The sequence below is a fragment of the Perognathus longimembris genome, chromosome 23 (genome assembly GCF_023159225.1).
Source record: "Perognathus longimembris pacificus isolate PPM17 chromosome 23, ASM2315922v1, whole genome shotgun sequence".
Taxonomy (NCBI): Eukaryota; Metazoa; Chordata; class Mammalia; order Rodentia; family Heteromyidae; genus Perognathus; species Perognathus longimembris.
In genome coordinates, this window is record NC_063183.1 from 445964 (window position 1) to 464317 (window position 18354).

An 18354-nucleotide genomic window follows, 5' to 3' on the forward strand; every position below is an offset into this window, starting at 1 on the left:
AAATTGCACTCCCCTAAAAAAAAAAAAAAACCCCAAAACCCAAAATCCTACAACACTGCAAATTTAGGAGAGTCCCCTTTGGCTGACTTTTGTTGCCATGGCAACCTGGAGCAGCCTGACTCTGGTATGATTGTGCTATCAGTCCTGGTGCCCATGGCCACTTTTTTTTGTTTGTTTTGATTTTTTTAAATTTAATTTATTTATTAATTGAACACAAATTTTTTTAACAACGTGTTGTGCAAAAAGGGTACAGTTACATAGTAGGGCAGTGTGTACATTTCTTGTGATATCTTACGCCCTGTTTTTCTTTCCCTTCTCTAGGTCAGGTAGACATATATACAATATACAATGTATCAAGAACATATACAGTAGCCACATGGCCAAGCCCAAGAAAATTTACCTAGGGCTTTAAATGTAATGTCGATATTAGACAATATGTCGACAGTAGTCTTATATGAACGTACATACATAGCTTTTGAGCTATTGTATTCCACTGAGAGGTCGATTTTTGACCTTTATGTGTTGAGTAGTTGTTTGGTTTTAGTTACATACTGTTGGGTCGCTGCCCCAATCCTGTGGGAAATACCAATGGCCACTTTCTACCTGCCAGAACTTCATTGGGTTTTCCCAGGCTCTGGTGTCCATCTTTCCTTCTCATCTTGGGAGAGCTGTGATACATGCCAGGCCTGGGCCAAGTCATTGACTTACAGGAGTCAGGCTGAGGGTAACCTCACTTGTTCCCCTACCAAGAAGGCACTGTGTGTATCAAGTACAGGGAACTCACAGTGCAGGTGCAGACCCTGAAGGTCAGGGGAGGTTTGCTGAAGTTCATCACCAGTCACAGTTTCCTGTTGTCTACTTGCCAGTGTTCACATGGGCTCAGTGACTGAGCAGAGGCAGGGAGTATGACATCAATCCTGGAGAGCCTGATCAGCTGTGGTATTTTGAGGCCAGCAGATATTCCTCTACTCTCTGTTCCGTACATCATTTTGTCCTTATCCAATGGGACAAGCCAAGCCAGCCGTGCAGCAGTCAAGCCCTGAAATATATGTGTAGGTAGGGGTGAGTGGCATGGCATCTTATATGTCTCTGGCTCTGTGCCAAGGCTCAGCATCCTACAGGTAGGTAGCAACGTCCTTCTGGAGCAGCAGACAGGTGGACTTTAGACTTTAGGTTAGGGATTCTCTGGCTGGGCAGGGCCTCTGGGGCATTTCCCTCAGCTCTGGGACAGAAGTAGCTACTGGGATGTTTCTTTTGTACATATCAGGTAGTTATCTTGGCTGCAGGCAAGAGCCCTGCCCTATAAATCTCTGGGGGAATGTTGGGGAAGACCCTAGGTCCTACACGGCTTGAGTCCTCTGAGCCTACAGAGACACTCTAGCTCTGCTGCTACCTGGGCAAGTGACGTCCTGGCCCTGTAGAGAGATACTGTTCCTTCTTTGGTCTCATGTTCCAATCCCAAGGAGAGATGTGGATTCGTCTTTGGGTCAAGCATCTGGCTCTAGTTCAGTGAACTCAACTTGTCAGGATAATATCTTGTTGATGGAAGATCATTCACTGAAGCTGTGCCTTGGAGAGGGCAGTTTCTGGAAAACTGTTCTCAGATCACCTTCTTTGGACCCTGGCTCATACCAAACAAAGTCACTATAGTAAATACACTTGTGTATGTCTGTCTCCTGGGTTCCTGTCCTCCTCTCTGGTGCTAGGCAACCTGGAACCCAACAAACAATTGGGAGATGTGAGACGGCACCTAAAGAATGAATGAGAGGGGCTGGGGATATGGCCTAGTGGCAAGAGTACTCAACTCATATACATGAAGCCCTCGGTTCAATTCCCCAGCACCACATATACAGAAAATGGCCAGAAGTGGCGCTGTGGCTCCAGTGGCAGAGTGCTAGCCTTGAGCAAAAAGAAGCCAGGGACAGTGCTCAGGCCCAGAGTCCAAGACCCAGGACTGGCCAAAAAAAAAAAAAAAAAAAAAAAAAAAAAACAAAAACAAACAAGAATGAATGAGAAACATTTGTCAGAAATAAAAAGAAATAGGAGGCTGGGGATATGGCCTAGTGGCAAGAGTGCTTGCCTCGTATACATGAGGCCCTGGGTTCGATTCCCCAGCACCACATATACACAAAATGGCCAGAAGTGGCGCTGTGGCTCAAGTGGCAGAGTGCTAGCCTTGAGCAAGAAGAAGCCAGGGACAGTGCTCAGGCCCTGAGTCCAAGCCCCAGGACTGGCCAAAAAAAAAAAAAAAAAAAAAAAAAAGTGAGCTGGAGATTGGATAACAGCCAAAGGAAAAAAGATCCTGCAATGACTTGACCTGCGATGATGGTGAATTTTTCACAGAGGGATTAATAAACTGTATAAATCTTCAAAAAAATATTAAAAAAAAAAAAAAAGAAATAGCTGGGTGCTGGTGACTCATGCCTGTAATCCTAGATACTCAGGAGGCTGAGATCTGAGGATCGAGACTCTAACCTTAAATTGACCAAAAAAAAGCTCAAGTGCTGGGAATGTGGCTTAGTGGTAGAGTGCTTGCCTAGCATGCACAAAGTCCTGAGTTCTTGATTCCTCAGTACCACATACACAGAAAAAGGCAGAAGTAGTGCTGTGGCTCAAGTGGTAGAGCACTAGCCTTGAGCAAAGAGAGGCTCAAGGACTGAGCTGAGAGTCTGAGTTCAAGCCCCGGACTGGCAAAGAGTAAATAAAAAAGCCTGAAGTGGAGCTGTGGCTCAAGTGGTAGAGCACCAGCCTCGAGCAAAAAAACCTTAGGAACAGTGCCCAGGCCCTGAGTTGAAACCCCAGGATTGCTGCCCCCCACAAAAAAATTTTTTTTAACTTATGGGCTGGGAATATGGCCTCGTGGTAGAGTGCTTGCCTTGTAGACATGAAGCCCTGGGTTTGATTCCCTCAGCACCACATATATTTTTATTTTTATTTTTTTATTATTAATTGAACATACATTTTTTACAAGGTGTTGTGCAAAGAGGGTGCAGTTACATAGTAGGGCAGTGTGTACATTTCTTGTGATATCTTACAACCTGTTTTTCCATCCCTTGTCTAGGTCAGGTAGACCCATATGCAATATACAATGTATCAAGCACATATACAGTGTTCACAGACTTGGTCTCTACTGTCTCTCCATCTCCCTTTGTTAACAGTCATATATCAGGGAGATCATGCCCCTTTGTTTTCTGTGTTCTAGGCTTGTCTCACTCAACATTATTTGTTCGAGTTCTGACCATTTCCCTGCGAATAACAATATTTCACCATTCCTAATTTCTATGTAGTATTCCATTGTGTATAAGTACCATATTTTTTGGATCCATTCGTCTGTGGAGGGGCATCTGGGTTGTTTCCATATTTTGGCTATTGTGAATTGTGCCGCGATAAACATGGAAGTACAAATGTCTTTTTTTTTTTTTTTTTGGCCAGTCCTGGGCCTTGGACTCAGGGCCTGAGCACTTTCCCTGGCTTCTTTTTTGCTCAAGGCTAGGACTCTGCCACTTGAGCCACAGCGCCGCTTCTGGCCATTTTCTGTATATGTGGTGCTGGGGAATCGAACCTAGGGCCTCGTGTATACGAGGCAGGCACTCTTGCCACTAGGCTATATCCCCAGCCCCACAAATGTCTTTTTGATATCTTGGGGTTTGCTGTTTAGGATAGATGCCTAGGAGTGGTATGGCTGGGTCATAGGGTAGGTCTATATTGAGCTTTTTGAGAAACCACCATACTGTTCTCCAAAGTGGTTGTACTAATTTGCACTCCCACCAACAATGGAGAAGGGTTCCTCTTTCCCCACAGCCCCTCCAGCATTTGTTGTTTCCTGAGTTCAGAGTATAGGCCATTCTAACTGGGGTGAGGTGGTATCTCAGGGTTGTTTTTATTTTCAGCACCACATATATAAAAAAGGCCAGAAGTGGTGCTGTGGCTCAAGTGGCAGAGTGCTAGCCTTGAGCAAAAAGAAGCCAGGGACAGTGCTCAGGCCCTGAGTTCAAGGCCCAGGACTGGCCAAAAAAAAAAAAAAAAGCCAGAAGTAGTGCTGTGGCCCAAGTGGTAGAATGCTAACCTTGAGCAAAAAGAAGCCAGAGACTGCTCAGGCTCTGAATCCAAGCCCTAGGACTGGCAATCAAACAAAACTTTGAAGCCTTCCACATGTGGTCACATGTGATTTGGACAAAGAAGAGGATGGTGACATGAACTAATGCTAGGACAGAAAGTGTAATACATGCTAAGAAGAGGAGACTCTGTATTGCATTAACATCTCTCCTGGAGGCCCCTGTGCCCATCCCAGGCTGTGTGGGGCCACAGGAGGTGTGGTGAGCGTGGAATGTGGGGTGCTGGAGATGCTCTGTCATTGCAGGGAGATAGGAAGTAGGTGCCAGTTTGCATTCAGTGTGAGATGTTAAAATAAGAAAATCATCAAAACCTGGGGCTGAGTCAGGAAGAATTAACTGTGCCTTACAAATTCATGCTCTATTTTTACTCTGAGAAATGTTCTTTACCAAATTTGAAAGCGAGAAAAAAAAATCCTTCCCACTGAATAAAATATCAGTCAATATGAGAAAATTTCTATGCTCCTGACTACATGAGGCTCCTGGGGTGTGTGATCTGTACTTAAAATTGGCTTCTTGCTCAGTTTACTTGTTGAATACCAAATCTAGTTTTCAAAACTATAAATATAAGTATTTAGTAGGCAGTGTTTGCTTATAGATGAGATAGAACTAATCTATGATAAGCTGTACTCTGTAGATACTTTGATGAGTTCTGACTTATGTCAGGGCCCCTGAATTCTTCACATGGTTAGTCTAATGAATGTACTTGTTACCTGCCAAAGACTTCCTCCTGCCCACCAAATCCCACCCTCTCACCTTCTGAGACACAACGGATCATAGTTTAAAGCCATCTTTGGCACAAAAGTCCATGAGACTCTAGCCCCAAAATAACCAACAAGGGGCTAGGAATATGGCCTAGTGGTAAAGTGCTCGCCTCGTATACATGAAGCCCTGGGTTTGATTCCTCAGCACCACATATATAGAAAAAAGCCAGAAGTGGCGCTGTGGCTCAAGAGGTAGAGTGCTAGCCTTGAGCAAAAAGAAGCCAGGGACAGTGCTCAGGCCCTGAGTCCACGCCCCAGGACTGGCAACAAAAACAAAACAAACAAACAAAATAACCAACAAAAAGCATTGTTGGAGGTGTGGCTCACATGGTAGAGTGAGGTCAAGCTCTGGTACTGTTAAAAAAGCAGGGCTGGGGGTGTGGCTCACGTGTAGAGGACCAGAAGAGCAAGCAAACAGAGTAAGTACAGAACCTTCAGTTTAAATCCAAGTAACAGCAAACAAAACCACCACAGACCATAAAATAAATAAATTGGATCAAACAGCTTCAACTTGGGCTGGGGATATAGCCTAGTGGCAAGAGTGCCTGCCTCGGATACACGAGGCCCTAGGTTTGATTCCCCAGCACCACATATACAGAAAACGGCCAGAAGCGGCGCTGTGGCTCAAGTGGCAGAGTGCTAGCCTTGAGCGGGAAGAAGCCAGGGACAGTGCTCAGGCCCTGAGTCCAAGGTCCAGGACTGGCCAAAAAAAAAAAAAAACAAAAAAAACAAAACAGCTTCAACTTACTGATTAGGTGCTCCCCCTTAGCCTTTTTGCTCAAAGTTGGAGTTCTAGCACTTAAGCTGAAGCTTCATTTCAGGTGTTTTTTTTTTTTTTGGTGGCTAATGGGTGTTAAGAGTCTCACAGACTTTCTTGCCAAGGCTGGTTATATGTGTGTGTTGTGGGGCTTGAACTCAAGCCTTGGGTGCTCTCCCTGTGCTTTTTTGCTCAAGGCTGGTGCTCTACTACTTTGAGCCACAGCGCAGCTTCCAGTTTTCTGGTGGTTAATTGGAAATAAGAGTCTCAAAGACTTTCCTGCCAAAGGTGGCTTTGAACTGCAATCCTTAGATCGCAGCCTTTCAGAGTAGCTAGGATTATAGGCGTGAGCCACCAGTGTCCAGCCAAATAAATTGCCCTTTTGAGCTCTTTGTATACAGACTTTTGAGGGGGCTTTTTTTTCTTTGCCAGTCATTGGGCTTGAACTTGGGGCCTTGGTGTGTCTCTGAGCTCTTTTCCTCAAGGCTAGCACTCTCCCACTTTGAACCACAGTGCCAATTCACCATGGCTGGTTTAGAACCATGATCCTCAGATATCAGCCTCCTAAACAGCTACCATTACAGACTAAAACTACCAGTGCCCTGGGGCAGGCTGGCCAGGAACTAGCGAGTCTCCTGCCCCAGCCTCAAAGTTGGGATTGTAGGTATGTACTATCATGCCTGGCTTTTTGATTTCAATCTTTCATGAATACTACTTTAACCGATTCAATATCAGGCACATACTCTTCACACAGTGGTTTTATTTGGGCACACAAACAGGCAAGAAATAAGTTTCCTAGCATTGGCACATGGCAGGAATACTTGTCCTTAAGAAAGCCAGTCTTGATGGTTGCTGGTGGCTCACACCTCTAACCCTAGCTACTCAGGAGGCTGAGATCGAGGTTCAAAGCCAGCCCAGGCAGAAAAGTCCTCTTGGGACTCTAATTTCCAATTAGCCACTCAAAAATCGGCAAGTGATGTAAAGGCTCAAGTGATACAGTGCTAGCCTTGAGCACAAAGAGGCTCAGGGACAGCACCCAAGTCCAGAGTTCAAGCCCCACAACCGATGAGAAAATAAAGGAAGAAAGAAGGAAAAAAAGCAGAGGTATTTTCATCATGTTCACTTGTCTACTTAGGAAGGTTGACAATGAGCTAGGTGCTGGTGGCTTACACTATAATACTAGCTACTCAGGAGGCTGAGATCTGAGGATAAAGGTTTGGAGCCGCCTTGCATTTGCGTGGAATTCCTCCCATTCCAGGCAAGTGAACGTGGGAAAGGGACTTGTGGATGAGGCCCAGTCCCTGTTTCCCTCAGGCTGACCTCTGCAAGGTTAAAGACTCGCTTTCTATGCTGCAGGGCCTTGCTCCTCTGCACCTACCTGGGATCCAAGCCTGCACACTTCTGGCCCCTTAGGGTTCGTTCTCAGCCATCAGCTTGTGAGAGCATAACATGGTAGACTCGGCAATCCCTCTGTGATATGGGTATGTTGGGTTTCCTGCTCGCTCCTGGCTGCAGTTTACTAGTCCACGTCATGCACGGGCTGAGGACGTGCCCACTCGCCGTATTGCAGGACGCAGAAACTCCCAACGTTCCGGCCAGTGCTGGGAAGGAACCTAGGAAGCAGCCACAGACCTCGGCCACAGCTGGTGCCGGCGCCGGCTATTATAGTAGCCTGGGGGGCGTGGCCTGCACGGCGCGCCGTGGTGACGTCAGACGCGGCGAAGGGCGGGCCCGCGCCTGCGACCCTCGTTCGGTCCCTCTGCACGGCTCCTCGGGTTTCGCCCTCGCCTGCTGGCCCTCGTCCCGCTGCTCGTTCTCCGGCCTTCTCATTCTTCGGGCCGCGCCGCTGCCATGGGCCCGCGCCCGCCACGCCGCCGGCCCGGGGGCCGCTGAAGCGTGGCGCAAAGATGGGCGAGGGCGGAGCAGGGCCCGAGCGCCAGCCCAAACAGTCTGGGCGCTCCGCGCGCGCCCGCCCGCGCCGCCGCGGGGATGCCCGCGCCCGTCGCCGCGCCCTGAGCGCCTTTGTCTGCCGCCCGCGCCGCCCGCGGTTCCCCTAGCTTGGCCGGCGCCGGAGCATGGAGCCGGGCCTGCCGGACTCCCCGTCGGGCCGCAACGAGCCGGCGCCTGGGGCCCAGCCTACGGCCTCAGACCTCGAGACGCTCACAGAGCCGCGCCGCTGGCTGGGGGAGCCCGCGGAGCCCAACGCACCGTCTAGCTGGCCCGAAGAGCGCGAGGAACTGGGCACCTGGCCCCGCGAGCCCACGGAGCCCGAGAAGCACGGGGAGCGCGAGGAGCCGTGCGCCTGGCCTCGAGAATCCCCGGAGCGCGAGGAGCCCGGCGCCTGGCCCCGAGAATCCCGGGAGCGCGAGGAGCCGGGTGCCTGGTCCCGAGATCCTGAGGAGGCCGAGGAGCCGGGCGCCTGGCCCCAAGAGCCCGCGGAGCCCGACGCGCCGTCCAGCTGGCTGGAGGACTCTGTTGAGCTGCGGCGCTGGCCCGAGGAGCCCGACTCACCCTACCCATTGGCCCACTGGCCGGAGCAGCCGAACGCACTGCGCTGTCGTCCGGAGGAATTGGACGCGCGGTGCAGCTGGCCCGAGGAGCCCGAGGACTGCGGGCCTGCGCGTGGCCTGTACTCCGGTGCCTCGGGCGCGATGTGCGTGCGGCTGCAGGCGCGCCGCGGGAGTGCCGGACTGCCCTCGAACGCGAGCCCGGCCTTGCCGCTGTCCAGCGAGCCGCCCGCGGTCCACGAGGACGGCGCTCGCCTCCGCGCGGTGTTTAACGCCTTGGACAGAGATGGGGACGGCTTCGTCCGCATTGAGGATTTCATCCAGTTCGCCACGGTCTACGGGGCAGAACAGGTAACGGGCTAGTTGTGAGTGGTGTGGCAGAGCCGTGTGCACCAGGAAGTCAGGTGTGGCCTTCCCAAAGTGCCACTCCTGCTGCATTTTTTCTTTCTAATTTATTTTGTTTATGTGGAACAGAAGAATTGAACCCAGGGCCTAATGCATACTAGGCAAGCACTCCACCACTAAGCCACATTCCCAGCCCCCTGCTTCATCTTTTCTAGACCAAGGGTGGGCACATCTCTGGTGTCCTGGTGATGGTACTCACCTACCTCAGAGGCCAGACTAGTAGTAGACCCCAGTTTTGAGCAGGGTTACCTTGCAGTGACTGCTTGGCATTTGTACTGCTAGATTTTGTAAGCGCTTCAGACAACCCTAGTAATTAAAAATGTACACTTCTGTACCTTTGATAAGCAAGAGAAGTCTAGCAGAACTCTGTCAGGGCCCCAATCCATAGACAGGCAGCAGAGGCACCCATCCTCTGCCAGCTGCTGGGGAAGCTGGCCCAAAGACCCAGTTCTTCCTATTGCCTTGAGTGAGCACTTACTAATTTAGATGGAGGTGACAGCAGGGCTTTGTGTCACTTCTAGTAACCCAGGAGACATCAGATATGTTTCAATGTCACTTTTAATAATGTACTTAAGATAAATAAAAATAAATTATTTAGCAGTAGGGGATCCCTGAAGTGCTGATCTGCTAATTTTCATTTGCTATTCGTTTCTCACACATACACACATTTGTTAAGTGGGTGTTCAAGTACATATGCATGTTTGAGCCAAGTGGATGTAAGAAAAGAGGTAAAATTAAGCTGGGCAAAGCCTGTGATTCCCAGTACCGAGGAGAATTGCAGGCTTGAGGCCAGCCTGGTCGACATAGGGAGCCCTTTTGTCAAAATAGAAAAAAGAAAGAAGAGAAATGAGGTAAAATGATAGAATGCCAGGACATTAAGAATTTTTACCAGGGACCTATGTGCCCTTTGAGTATTTAACACCACAGAGCAGTTGGGTTCTAAGCACTTAATGCTCCCTGGAATTTACATCCAGGAGGGTGTACGGGAGCTGGCGGCTTCCTAGACTGCAGCATTCAGGTGTGTGTTTGTTTTTGTAGGTCATGAGCTTGAACTGGGGCCTGGGAGCTGTCCCTAAGCTATTTCTCTTCAGGCTAGTGCTCTGTCTCTTTGATCCACATTGCCACTTCCAGTTTGCTGGTGATTAATTGGAGATAAGAATCTCATAGACTTTCTTGCCCAGGCTGGTTTTGAACCTTGTTCCTCAGATCTCAGCCTCTGGAGTAGTATTATAGGCATGAGCCACCAGTGTCCTCTGTTTAGCTTTTTTAGGAACTTCTCTGCCTGCCTTGGAGTTTAAACAACCTGTGCCTGCACACTGTACCTGAGCTATTTTTATTTTTAATTTTTATTTTTTGCCAGTCCTGGGGCCTCAGGACCTGAGCACTGTCCCTGGCTTCGTTTTGCTCAAGGCTAGCTAGCACTCTACCACTTCAGCTACAGCACCACTTCCAGCTTTTTCTATATATGTGGTGCTGAAAAATCGAACCTAGGGCTTCATGTATACAAGGCGACCACTTTACCAGTAGGCCATATTCCCAGTCTTTGCCATTCTGTCTTTTTAGTGGGGGAGTCTCTTGGATTTTTCTGCCCAGCCTGGTTTTGAACTATGATTTTTAGATCTCAGCCTCCTGAGTTGCTAGGATTATAGGCATTAGCCACTGGTGCTTGACTTGAGTGTCCTTGGTAGTCTTTTACTATGTGTTTTCAAACTTGAAAGTGCCTTCTTACCCTAGTCAGACTTGTCAGGCCAGTACTGCATTTGGTTTTCTTTACCATTACCTGATTCTGCTCATTATACTTCCATTGATCATTGCCCCTGTTTATATATAACAGAACTAGTCTCCTTTTATAGTTGAGGAGTTGGAAGCTTGGAAGGTTTTCCAAATGTCTTGCAGGTAGTTCTAAAACAGAAATCTAGGTTCTTGAACCTTCACCTATAGACAACCTGAGTTTAAGCCCAAGACTGCCAAAAAAAAAAATCTTGGGGCTGGGAATGTGGCCTAGTGGTAGAGTGCTTGCCTAGCATACATGAGTACAATTCCTCAACATCACATATAAGGAAAAAGCCAGAGGTGGCGCTGTGGCTCAAGTGATAGAATGCTAGCCTTGAGCTAAAGGAGCCAGGGACAGTGCCCAGGCCCTGAGTTCAAGCCCCAGGATTGCCCCCCCCCCAAAAAAAAGAGAAAAAAAATACATACATATATATATACACACATGTATATGTATATATATACTCACACACGTGTGTGTACATTTTTCATTTGAGAAATATCTTTTGTTATAACTCCAGTTGATTATGGTGGGAAAAACTTTTGGATTGCTATTTGGGCTAAGAGTTCTTGTAATTGCAAAGTAGAAATGGGTTAGACTTCTTTGCTCTTACAGCTTCTGGTGGAATTGCGGAGAAGCCTAGATGACTCAGGGCTTGGTGGGGATAGAGAGTTGGGGGATCTTGCCTGTCCTTTAACAGTTTAGGAAGAAGCTATGTTAGGTACCTGGGCTTGGACTAGCTTTCTGGGACTGTGGAAGAGAGCTTTTGATTTCTTTTGAGCTGTCTTAGTTACTATTTTAGAGTAGGTAATTTAAGGGATAATGAAAGGTTAATTGTTAAGCCAATGTAAGCTTTGGTAGTCTTTAATATGACTCAGGTTTATTGTTTTCCAGTTTCTTGTCAGAATACATATTAGAGGAGTAAAGGTGATAAATATTTGCTGACAGTGGAGTGTTGAGAGAAAAATGAAGCATTCTTCCCATGATAAGTATTTTGAAACTTTGCCAGTATTAGGGCTTGAATTTAGAGTCTCATGCTCTCAGCTTTTTTGCTTAAGTCTGGAGCTCTACTACTTGAGTCACACCTCTAGTTGGCATTTTGCTGGTTAATTAAACATGGAGTTCTGAAAACTTTTCTTCCTGGGTTTGTTTTAAATTTCAGTTCTCCAGATCTCACCTTCCATAGTAGCTAGGATTATAGACCTGAGGTACCAGCACCAGAAATATTTTGTGCTGGTTCTGGGACTTGAACTCAGGGCTTAGGTTTTTTTTTTTTTTTTGCCAGTTCTGGCGCTTGAACTCAGGGCCTGAACACTGTCCCTGGCTTCTTTTTGTTCAAGGCTAGCACTCTACCACTTGAGCCAGTGCCACTTCTGGTTATATATGTGGTACTGAGGAATCGAACCCAGGGATTCATGTATACGAGGCAAGCACTCTACCACTAGGCCATATTTCCAGCCCTGTTTAATTCTTTATTTTTGTGCAGTACTGGGGCTTGAAGTCAGAAGTCAGGGAATGGGCTCTGTCCCTGAACTTTTTCAGCTCAAGGTTAGTGCTGTACTACTTGAATAAATATAGCTTCACTTCCAGCTTTGTAGTGGTTAAATGGAGGTAAGAATTTCCCTTGGGGCTGGGAATGTGGCTTAGTGGTAGAGTGCTTGTCTAGCATGCATGAAGCCCTGGGTTCGATTCCTCAGAACCACATAAACAGAAAAAGCCAAAGTGGGGCTGTGTCTCAAAGTGGGGCTTGCCTTGATAAAGAAGCTCAGAAACAATGCCTAGGCCCTGAGTTTAAAGCCCCAGGACTGGCAAAAAAAAACAAACTCCCTGCCAATTTTGAGCTTTACCAATTAAGCTTCATTCTGGCTTTTTGGTGGTTAATTGGAGGAAAAAGTCTCAAGGACTTTGCTTTGAATCTTGATCCTTAGCTCTCAACCTCTTGAGTAGCTAGGATTACAGGCATAAGTAAGCCACTGCTCAGCTGATTTTTGTCTGATTTTTAAAAGATAGCATGTCTATTGTCTTTTACGTAACCTGTTTGTGAAGGTAGCCTTTTAAATTATTTAAATGGATTATCTGAATTTCTAGTAGGAGCAGCTCCCATTTATAATACAGTGTCCGTTCTTCGACAGTGACAGCATCATGGAGGTATGTGGTTCTAATTACCTTACCTGGTGGCAAATCGGGTGTAGTATAATATATGGCATTGTAATGTTTTCACAGGAATCTGCAGGTGAAAGGAGTGAAGATTTCTGGTCTTATCTTGTATGTATATATGTGTATGTTTGTGTGCCAGTCCTGGGGCTTGAACTCAGGGCCTTCAGTTCTCTCTTAGTTTTTTTTGTTTGTTTGTTTTTACTCAAGTGGTACTCTACCACTTGAGCCACAATTCCATTTCTGGCTTTTTGCTGGTTAATTGGTTAATAAGAGACTATTGGCTTTGTCTGCCCAGGCTGACTTTAAACCTTGATTCTTAGAGCTCAGCCTTCTAGAGTAACTAAAATTACAAGTGTGAGCCCCCAGTGCCTGGCTGGTCTTAGCTTTTTTGTTTTTTTTCCCTGTTGTGGGGCTTGAACTCTGGGCCTGGGTGCTGTCCCTGAGCTCTTCAGCCCAAGGCTAGCATTCTACCACTTTGAGCCACAGTGCCCCTACCGGTTTTCTGGTGGTTAATTGGAGATAAGAGTCTCATGGACTTTCCTGACTGGGCTGCTTTTGAACCGTGATCCTCAGATCTCAGCCTACCAAGTAGCTAGGATTACAGGCATGAACCACTGGTGCCAGGCATTGGTCTTACCTTCTTGAAACAGAAATTTGTAATTAGATATGCCCAGACAGTAGGCATGGACTTTGGGGTGGTTGGTGGTGGTGGTGAAGTTCAAGGTATCAGTGTCTCTAGAGAGTCTTCCTGGATGTGAGGCCTTACTTTAGGAAGACTGAGGCTTTGTAGTCACCACAGATCCATCACCACACAGCGAGAGATTGGAAATAAATTGAGTTTTGAGAAGGATTGGTCTCTTTTTTATTTTGCTTTTGAAAGCAGTCAGTTATAATTATAAGGCATGCCTTCATGTTTTGTTTTTTCAGTCATGTAAGCATTTACCTTGTAGTACCCACTGATCTGGTGCTTTGACTGCTCTCATTTGAGGCCTTTGGTGGGTATTGCCAGTTCTGCACACATCACTGAAGTCTGCTGTGGAAGGGAACACAGATATTTATAAGAATTCTCTGCTTTTCATTACTGCACTCTACTGTGAATTGGCGGTTCCTAGGGATATTGTTAGTCGCTTCTCTGTGTGTGTGCATGTGCACATGCAAGTGCAAGTACGCACGCGCGTACATGTGCTGGTACTGAGACTTGAATTGAGGGTCAAATAGTCTTGTTGGGCCTTTTCATTCATGGCTAGTGCTCTATCACTTGAGCCATGCCTCTAGTTCTGGCTTTTTGATAGTTAATTGTAGATAAGAGTCTTGTGGATTTTTCTGCCCAGGCTGGCTTTGCACTAAGATTGTCAGATCTGGGCATCCTGAGTAGCTAGAGTTATTGCTGTGAGCTGTAGGTGCCTGGCTTGTTTTATAGGTTTCACTGTAGAGGTCTTTCACCTGCTTTACCTAGGTGTTTGTTGTTGTTTTTTTAAATTCTATTGTGAGTGGGATTGTTTTCCTGATTTCTTTTCTTTTTTTTTTTTTTTGGCCAGTCCTGGGCCTTGGACTCACGGCCTGAGCACTGTCCCTCAAGGCTAGCACTCTGCCACTTGAGCCACAGCGCCCCTTCTGGCCATTTTTTTTTCTATATAGGTAGTGCTGGGGAATTGAAACCAGGGCTTCATGTATGCCACTAGGCCACATCCCCTGCCCTGTTTTCCTGATTTCTTTCTGAGCCTTTTCATTGTTGTATGTAGAAAATTTAGGGGCTGGAATATGGCCTAGTGGTAGCATGCTTGCCTTGCCTTGCATACATGAAGCCCTGGGTTTGATTCTTCAGCACCACATATGTAGAAAAAGCCAGAAGTGGCGCTGTGGCTCAAGTGGTAGAGGGCTAGCCTTGAGCAAAGAAGACGAAGACGAAGAAGCAGCAACTGCCAGTCACCAGGGACAGTGCTCAGGCCCTGAGTCCAAGGACTGGCAAAAAAGGGAAAAGAAAATTTACTGTCCCACCCCCACCCCCACCCCTGTCCCAGTCCTGAGGCTTGAACTCAGGGCCTGGGCACTGTTCCTGAGCTTCTTTTGCTCAAGGCTAACACTTTATCACCTGAGTCACAACCACACTTCCAGCTTTTTCTGTTTATGCAGTACTGAGGAGTCAAATTCAGGGCTTCATGCATGGTATGCAAGCAGTCTATCACTAAGCCACATCCTAGCCCCTTTACCATTTCTTTTGAGTAGGGATTTTATATCCTGCTATGTTGCCAAAAGTTTATTTATTTAAAATTTTTGTTTTTATTGGTCATGGGGCTTGTACTGAGGTTCTGGGAGCTATCCCTGAGCTATTTTGCTAGTGCTCTACTACTCTTGAGCCACAGCACCAATTCTGGATTTTTAGTGGTTCATTGGAGATAAGTCTCATGGACTTTCTTGCCAAGGCTGGCTTTTAACCACAGTCCTCAGATCTGACTAGTTAGGATTACAGGTGTGAGCCACCAGTGCCCAGCCAAAATTTTTGGTTTGGTTTGGTTTGGTTTTGTGTGTGTGTGCCGGTATGCCAGTCCTGGGATTTGAACTTAAAGCCTGGGCACTGTCTGTGAGCTTTTGTGCTCAAGGCAAGTATACTACTACGTAAGCCACAGCTCTACTTCTGGCTTTTTCATTGGAAATAAGCATCTCACAGGCTTTTCTGTCCAGGCTGGCTTTGAACCATGATCCTTAGATCTCAGCCTCCAGTGTAGCTAGGATTACAACCATTGGTACCCTGTGGATTGAAGTGTTTATTACATCTAGGGATTTTTTTGTGGAATTTTTGGTTTTCTTTTTAAATTAGAATAGCTGTTCAAAACAGTTTTCATTGTACATTCCAATACATGCATACAATGTATTCCAGGCAAACTCAGCCCCTCTACCACTCTCTCTTGCCTTCTTCCCTCCCTCCCTGTCTTTCCTTTCTTGCTCTCTCTCTCCCTCCCTTTCTCTCTTTTTCTCTTTCTCCCTCTGTCCCTTTGTTTCTTTATCTCTCTCCCTCCCTTCTCTCAATTTCTTCTTGTGCCAGTCCTGGGATTTGCACTTAGGGTCTGAGTGGTACTGTCCCTGAGGTTTTTTGCTCTGGGCTGGTGCTCTACCATTTGAGTTACAACTCTACTTACAGCTTTTTGGTGGTTAATTGGAGATAAGAATCTCATAGACTTTCCTGCCTGGGCTGGCTTTGAACTGGGATTCTCTTAGATCTCAGTCCTCTGAGTAGCTAGGATTATAGGCATGAGCCTCCAGCTCTTAGTGCCTGCTCAGAATTTTGTTTTCTTGGTCGTGGGGGTTGAACTCAGGGCCTGTGTGCTATCTCTGAGCTCTTTTGCTCTAGGCTAGCGCTCTAGCACTTTGAACCAACCACAGCTCTACTTCTGGTTTTCTGGTGGCTAATTGAAGATAAGATGCTTATATCTCAGCCTCTTGAGTAGCTAGGATTACAAATGTGAGCCACCAGCACCTGGCTTGATCAGAATTTCTAATGTCAGTTCATTGACATTCCAGGCAGTGTCCTTGTGGGAGGATAGAATGTGCAGGATGCCCATTTCCTGTATTTAAGACAGTGAGTAGGTAATTCAGTATTGCAGACTGCTACAAATGCTAGGAAGGAAAGAAGAGCCTGTTTTGAGGTTGGGGAATGGAACTTGGCCTACTTAATAAAGTTCCCTTTAGGGAAGCCCTTTTTTTTTCTTCTTTGAGGTGACTTTTGAGCAGACATTCTATAGCTAAGTAGCATTAATAAGGCCTAGGTGAGAAGAGAAGTAACCCTTGGAGGGGAACCTCACCTTTAGCAGACTGTATGGTACAGAAGTCTCCATGGAAGACCTATGGCCATGAGTCTAGAGTAAGCACAGCTGTGCCAGGACTGAGTCTGTTCCCAAAGCAATTGGAGTACACTAGAGTTTAAATAGAGAAGACAGTAAAAAGATTTAAGGTTTGAGGGCTGGGAATGTGGCTTAGTGGTAGAGTGCTTGCTTGGCATGTATGAACCCCTGGGTTTGATTCCTCAATACCACATAGAAAAAAATGGAAGTGGCATGGAGGCTCAAGTGGTAGAGCACTACTAGCCTTGAGCACAGAGAGTCTCTAAGACAGATCCCGGCCCTGAGTTCAAGTCCCAGGAACAGCAGAAAAAAAAAAAGATTTGGGGTTTGGAGAGATTTGGTTTGGACTGGAGGAGACAGAGGAGAAGCAGTAGCAGCAGCAGCATTATTTTGGGAATTTGTTAGTAATTCCAAGAGTGGCCAACGCTGCTGGATGGGAGAGAGTGGGAGGGGAGGCTCAGGGACAATTCCTAGACCTTGAGTTCAAGTGTGTGCACACATACCCACCAACAACAGCACAACATTATCTTTTGATTTTTTTGTTTGTTTTTTGCCAATCCTGGGCTTGGGACTCAGGCCCTGAGCACTGTCCCTGGCTTCTTTTTGTTCAACACTAGCACTCTACCTCTTGAGCCACAGTGTCATTTCTGGCCTTTTCTGTTTATGTGGTGCTGAGGAATCCAACCCAGGGCTTCACGCACACTAGGTAAGTACTCTACCACTAAGCCACACTCCCAGCCCTATCTTCTCTTTTTATAAAGACAGGCATGCTACAGAAACATTATCTGTCACATTCACTTGATTGCATCATTAGTAAATTACCTACTATATGGCCCAGTTAGCTCATAGATTAAGAAGCTGGAAAGTGCTTACAGTGTTTCTTCTGGACCACAGTAAATCTGTGTTTCTTTGTCCCAGAATAGCATTTCAAGATTTTATAGCAGTTTGCAGCAAATCTTTAATAAAAAGACAAACTGCTTTTTACAAACAGTAGGAAGCAGAGGGAGAAGCCTGTTTGCTGTCTTAAGCTCTGACTTCCCACCCAGCACCAGTGGTCTCAAGCCTAGGTGGCAACTTTCTGTTCCCTTTGCCTCTCCCATAGTAAGTGGTGGTGTGATGGGCTCAGCCAGCTGGCATCTTCATTTCCAAAAGAATTTTCTTTGGCTGAAAGAGAAGAGATCCCATTGCTTTGCTGCCTGTTGCCTGCTGTTATCTCTTACATGGTCAAGGGTGTGTCTTTCCTAGAGGAATTCAATAGAAACATATTCTTTAATGGATAGGAAGCTCACTTCCGAGGATGCTGTTTTAGGACTAGAGATTGGCCCGGGCAAGGGTAAAGAGGGTATCACTGTCAAGTCTGGTTGCATAGCTGGCACTGTTGGGTTTGGCATCTCTAATAAATTTGATGTGCCTTTTCATTCAACCTTTCTCCAAAACCAAGAGATAAAAGATCAACCCTGGGTCCATTTTCTTTCAGGTGTGTGTGCATGTGTGCATGCACATGCACCTGTGCACATGTGTACTGATACTGGGGCTTGTGTGTGAGTGGGCTGATACTAGGGCTTGAACTTGGAGCGTGGGCATTGTCTCTTCTTTTTGCTCAAGGCTGGTACTCTACCACTTGATTCACAGCTCCACTTGTGGCTTTTCTGGTGGTTAATTGGAGATAAGAGTCTTATGGAGGGCTGGGAATGTGGCCTTGTGGTAGAGTGCTTGCCCAGCATGCATGAAGCCCTGGGTTTCATTCCTCAGTACCACATGACTAGAAGTGGGGCTGTGGCTCAAGTGGTAGAGTGCTAGCTTGAGCAAAAGACTTTTTTTTTTTTTTTTTGTGGTTTACTCCATTGGGAAATAAGCAAGCACAAAGAGTCAGAGAGAGATGACTGTTTTTCTGTGTTGGTGGCAATGTTTCCCCAAGGTAGAGATGTAATCTGTTGAAGGTATTAGGTATCTGTTTGGGTTTCAGGGAAGGCTTTTGAGTGGCCTCTATGAGTAGGGGCTGGGCTTCACCTGCTGTTCTATCTGGTGGCCTTTAAACAAAG

General features: G+C 46.7%; 1 protein-coding gene across 5 annotated transcripts in view; it reads left to right on the top strand.

The window, feature by feature from the left end:
* The first annotated feature begins 7380 nt into the window (after positions 1-7380).
* Rab11fip3 (RAB11 family interacting protein 3) overlaps positions 7381-18354 on the top strand; it is a 54945-nt gene continuing 43971 nt past the window's right edge. For 3 of the 5 annotated variants that reach the window (XM_048333030.1, XM_048333031.1, XM_048333032.1), the window contains exon 1: positions 7384-8491. In XM_048333030.1, the coding sequence (XP_048188987.1) occupies positions 7709-8491 (783 nt within the window). In that variant the 5' untranslated portion in view covers positions 7384-7708. Of the gene's footprint in view, positions 8492-18354 lie in introns of all 5 variants that reach the window. The other 2 variants (XM_048333029.1, XM_048333027.1) reach the window with 2 other exon arrangements.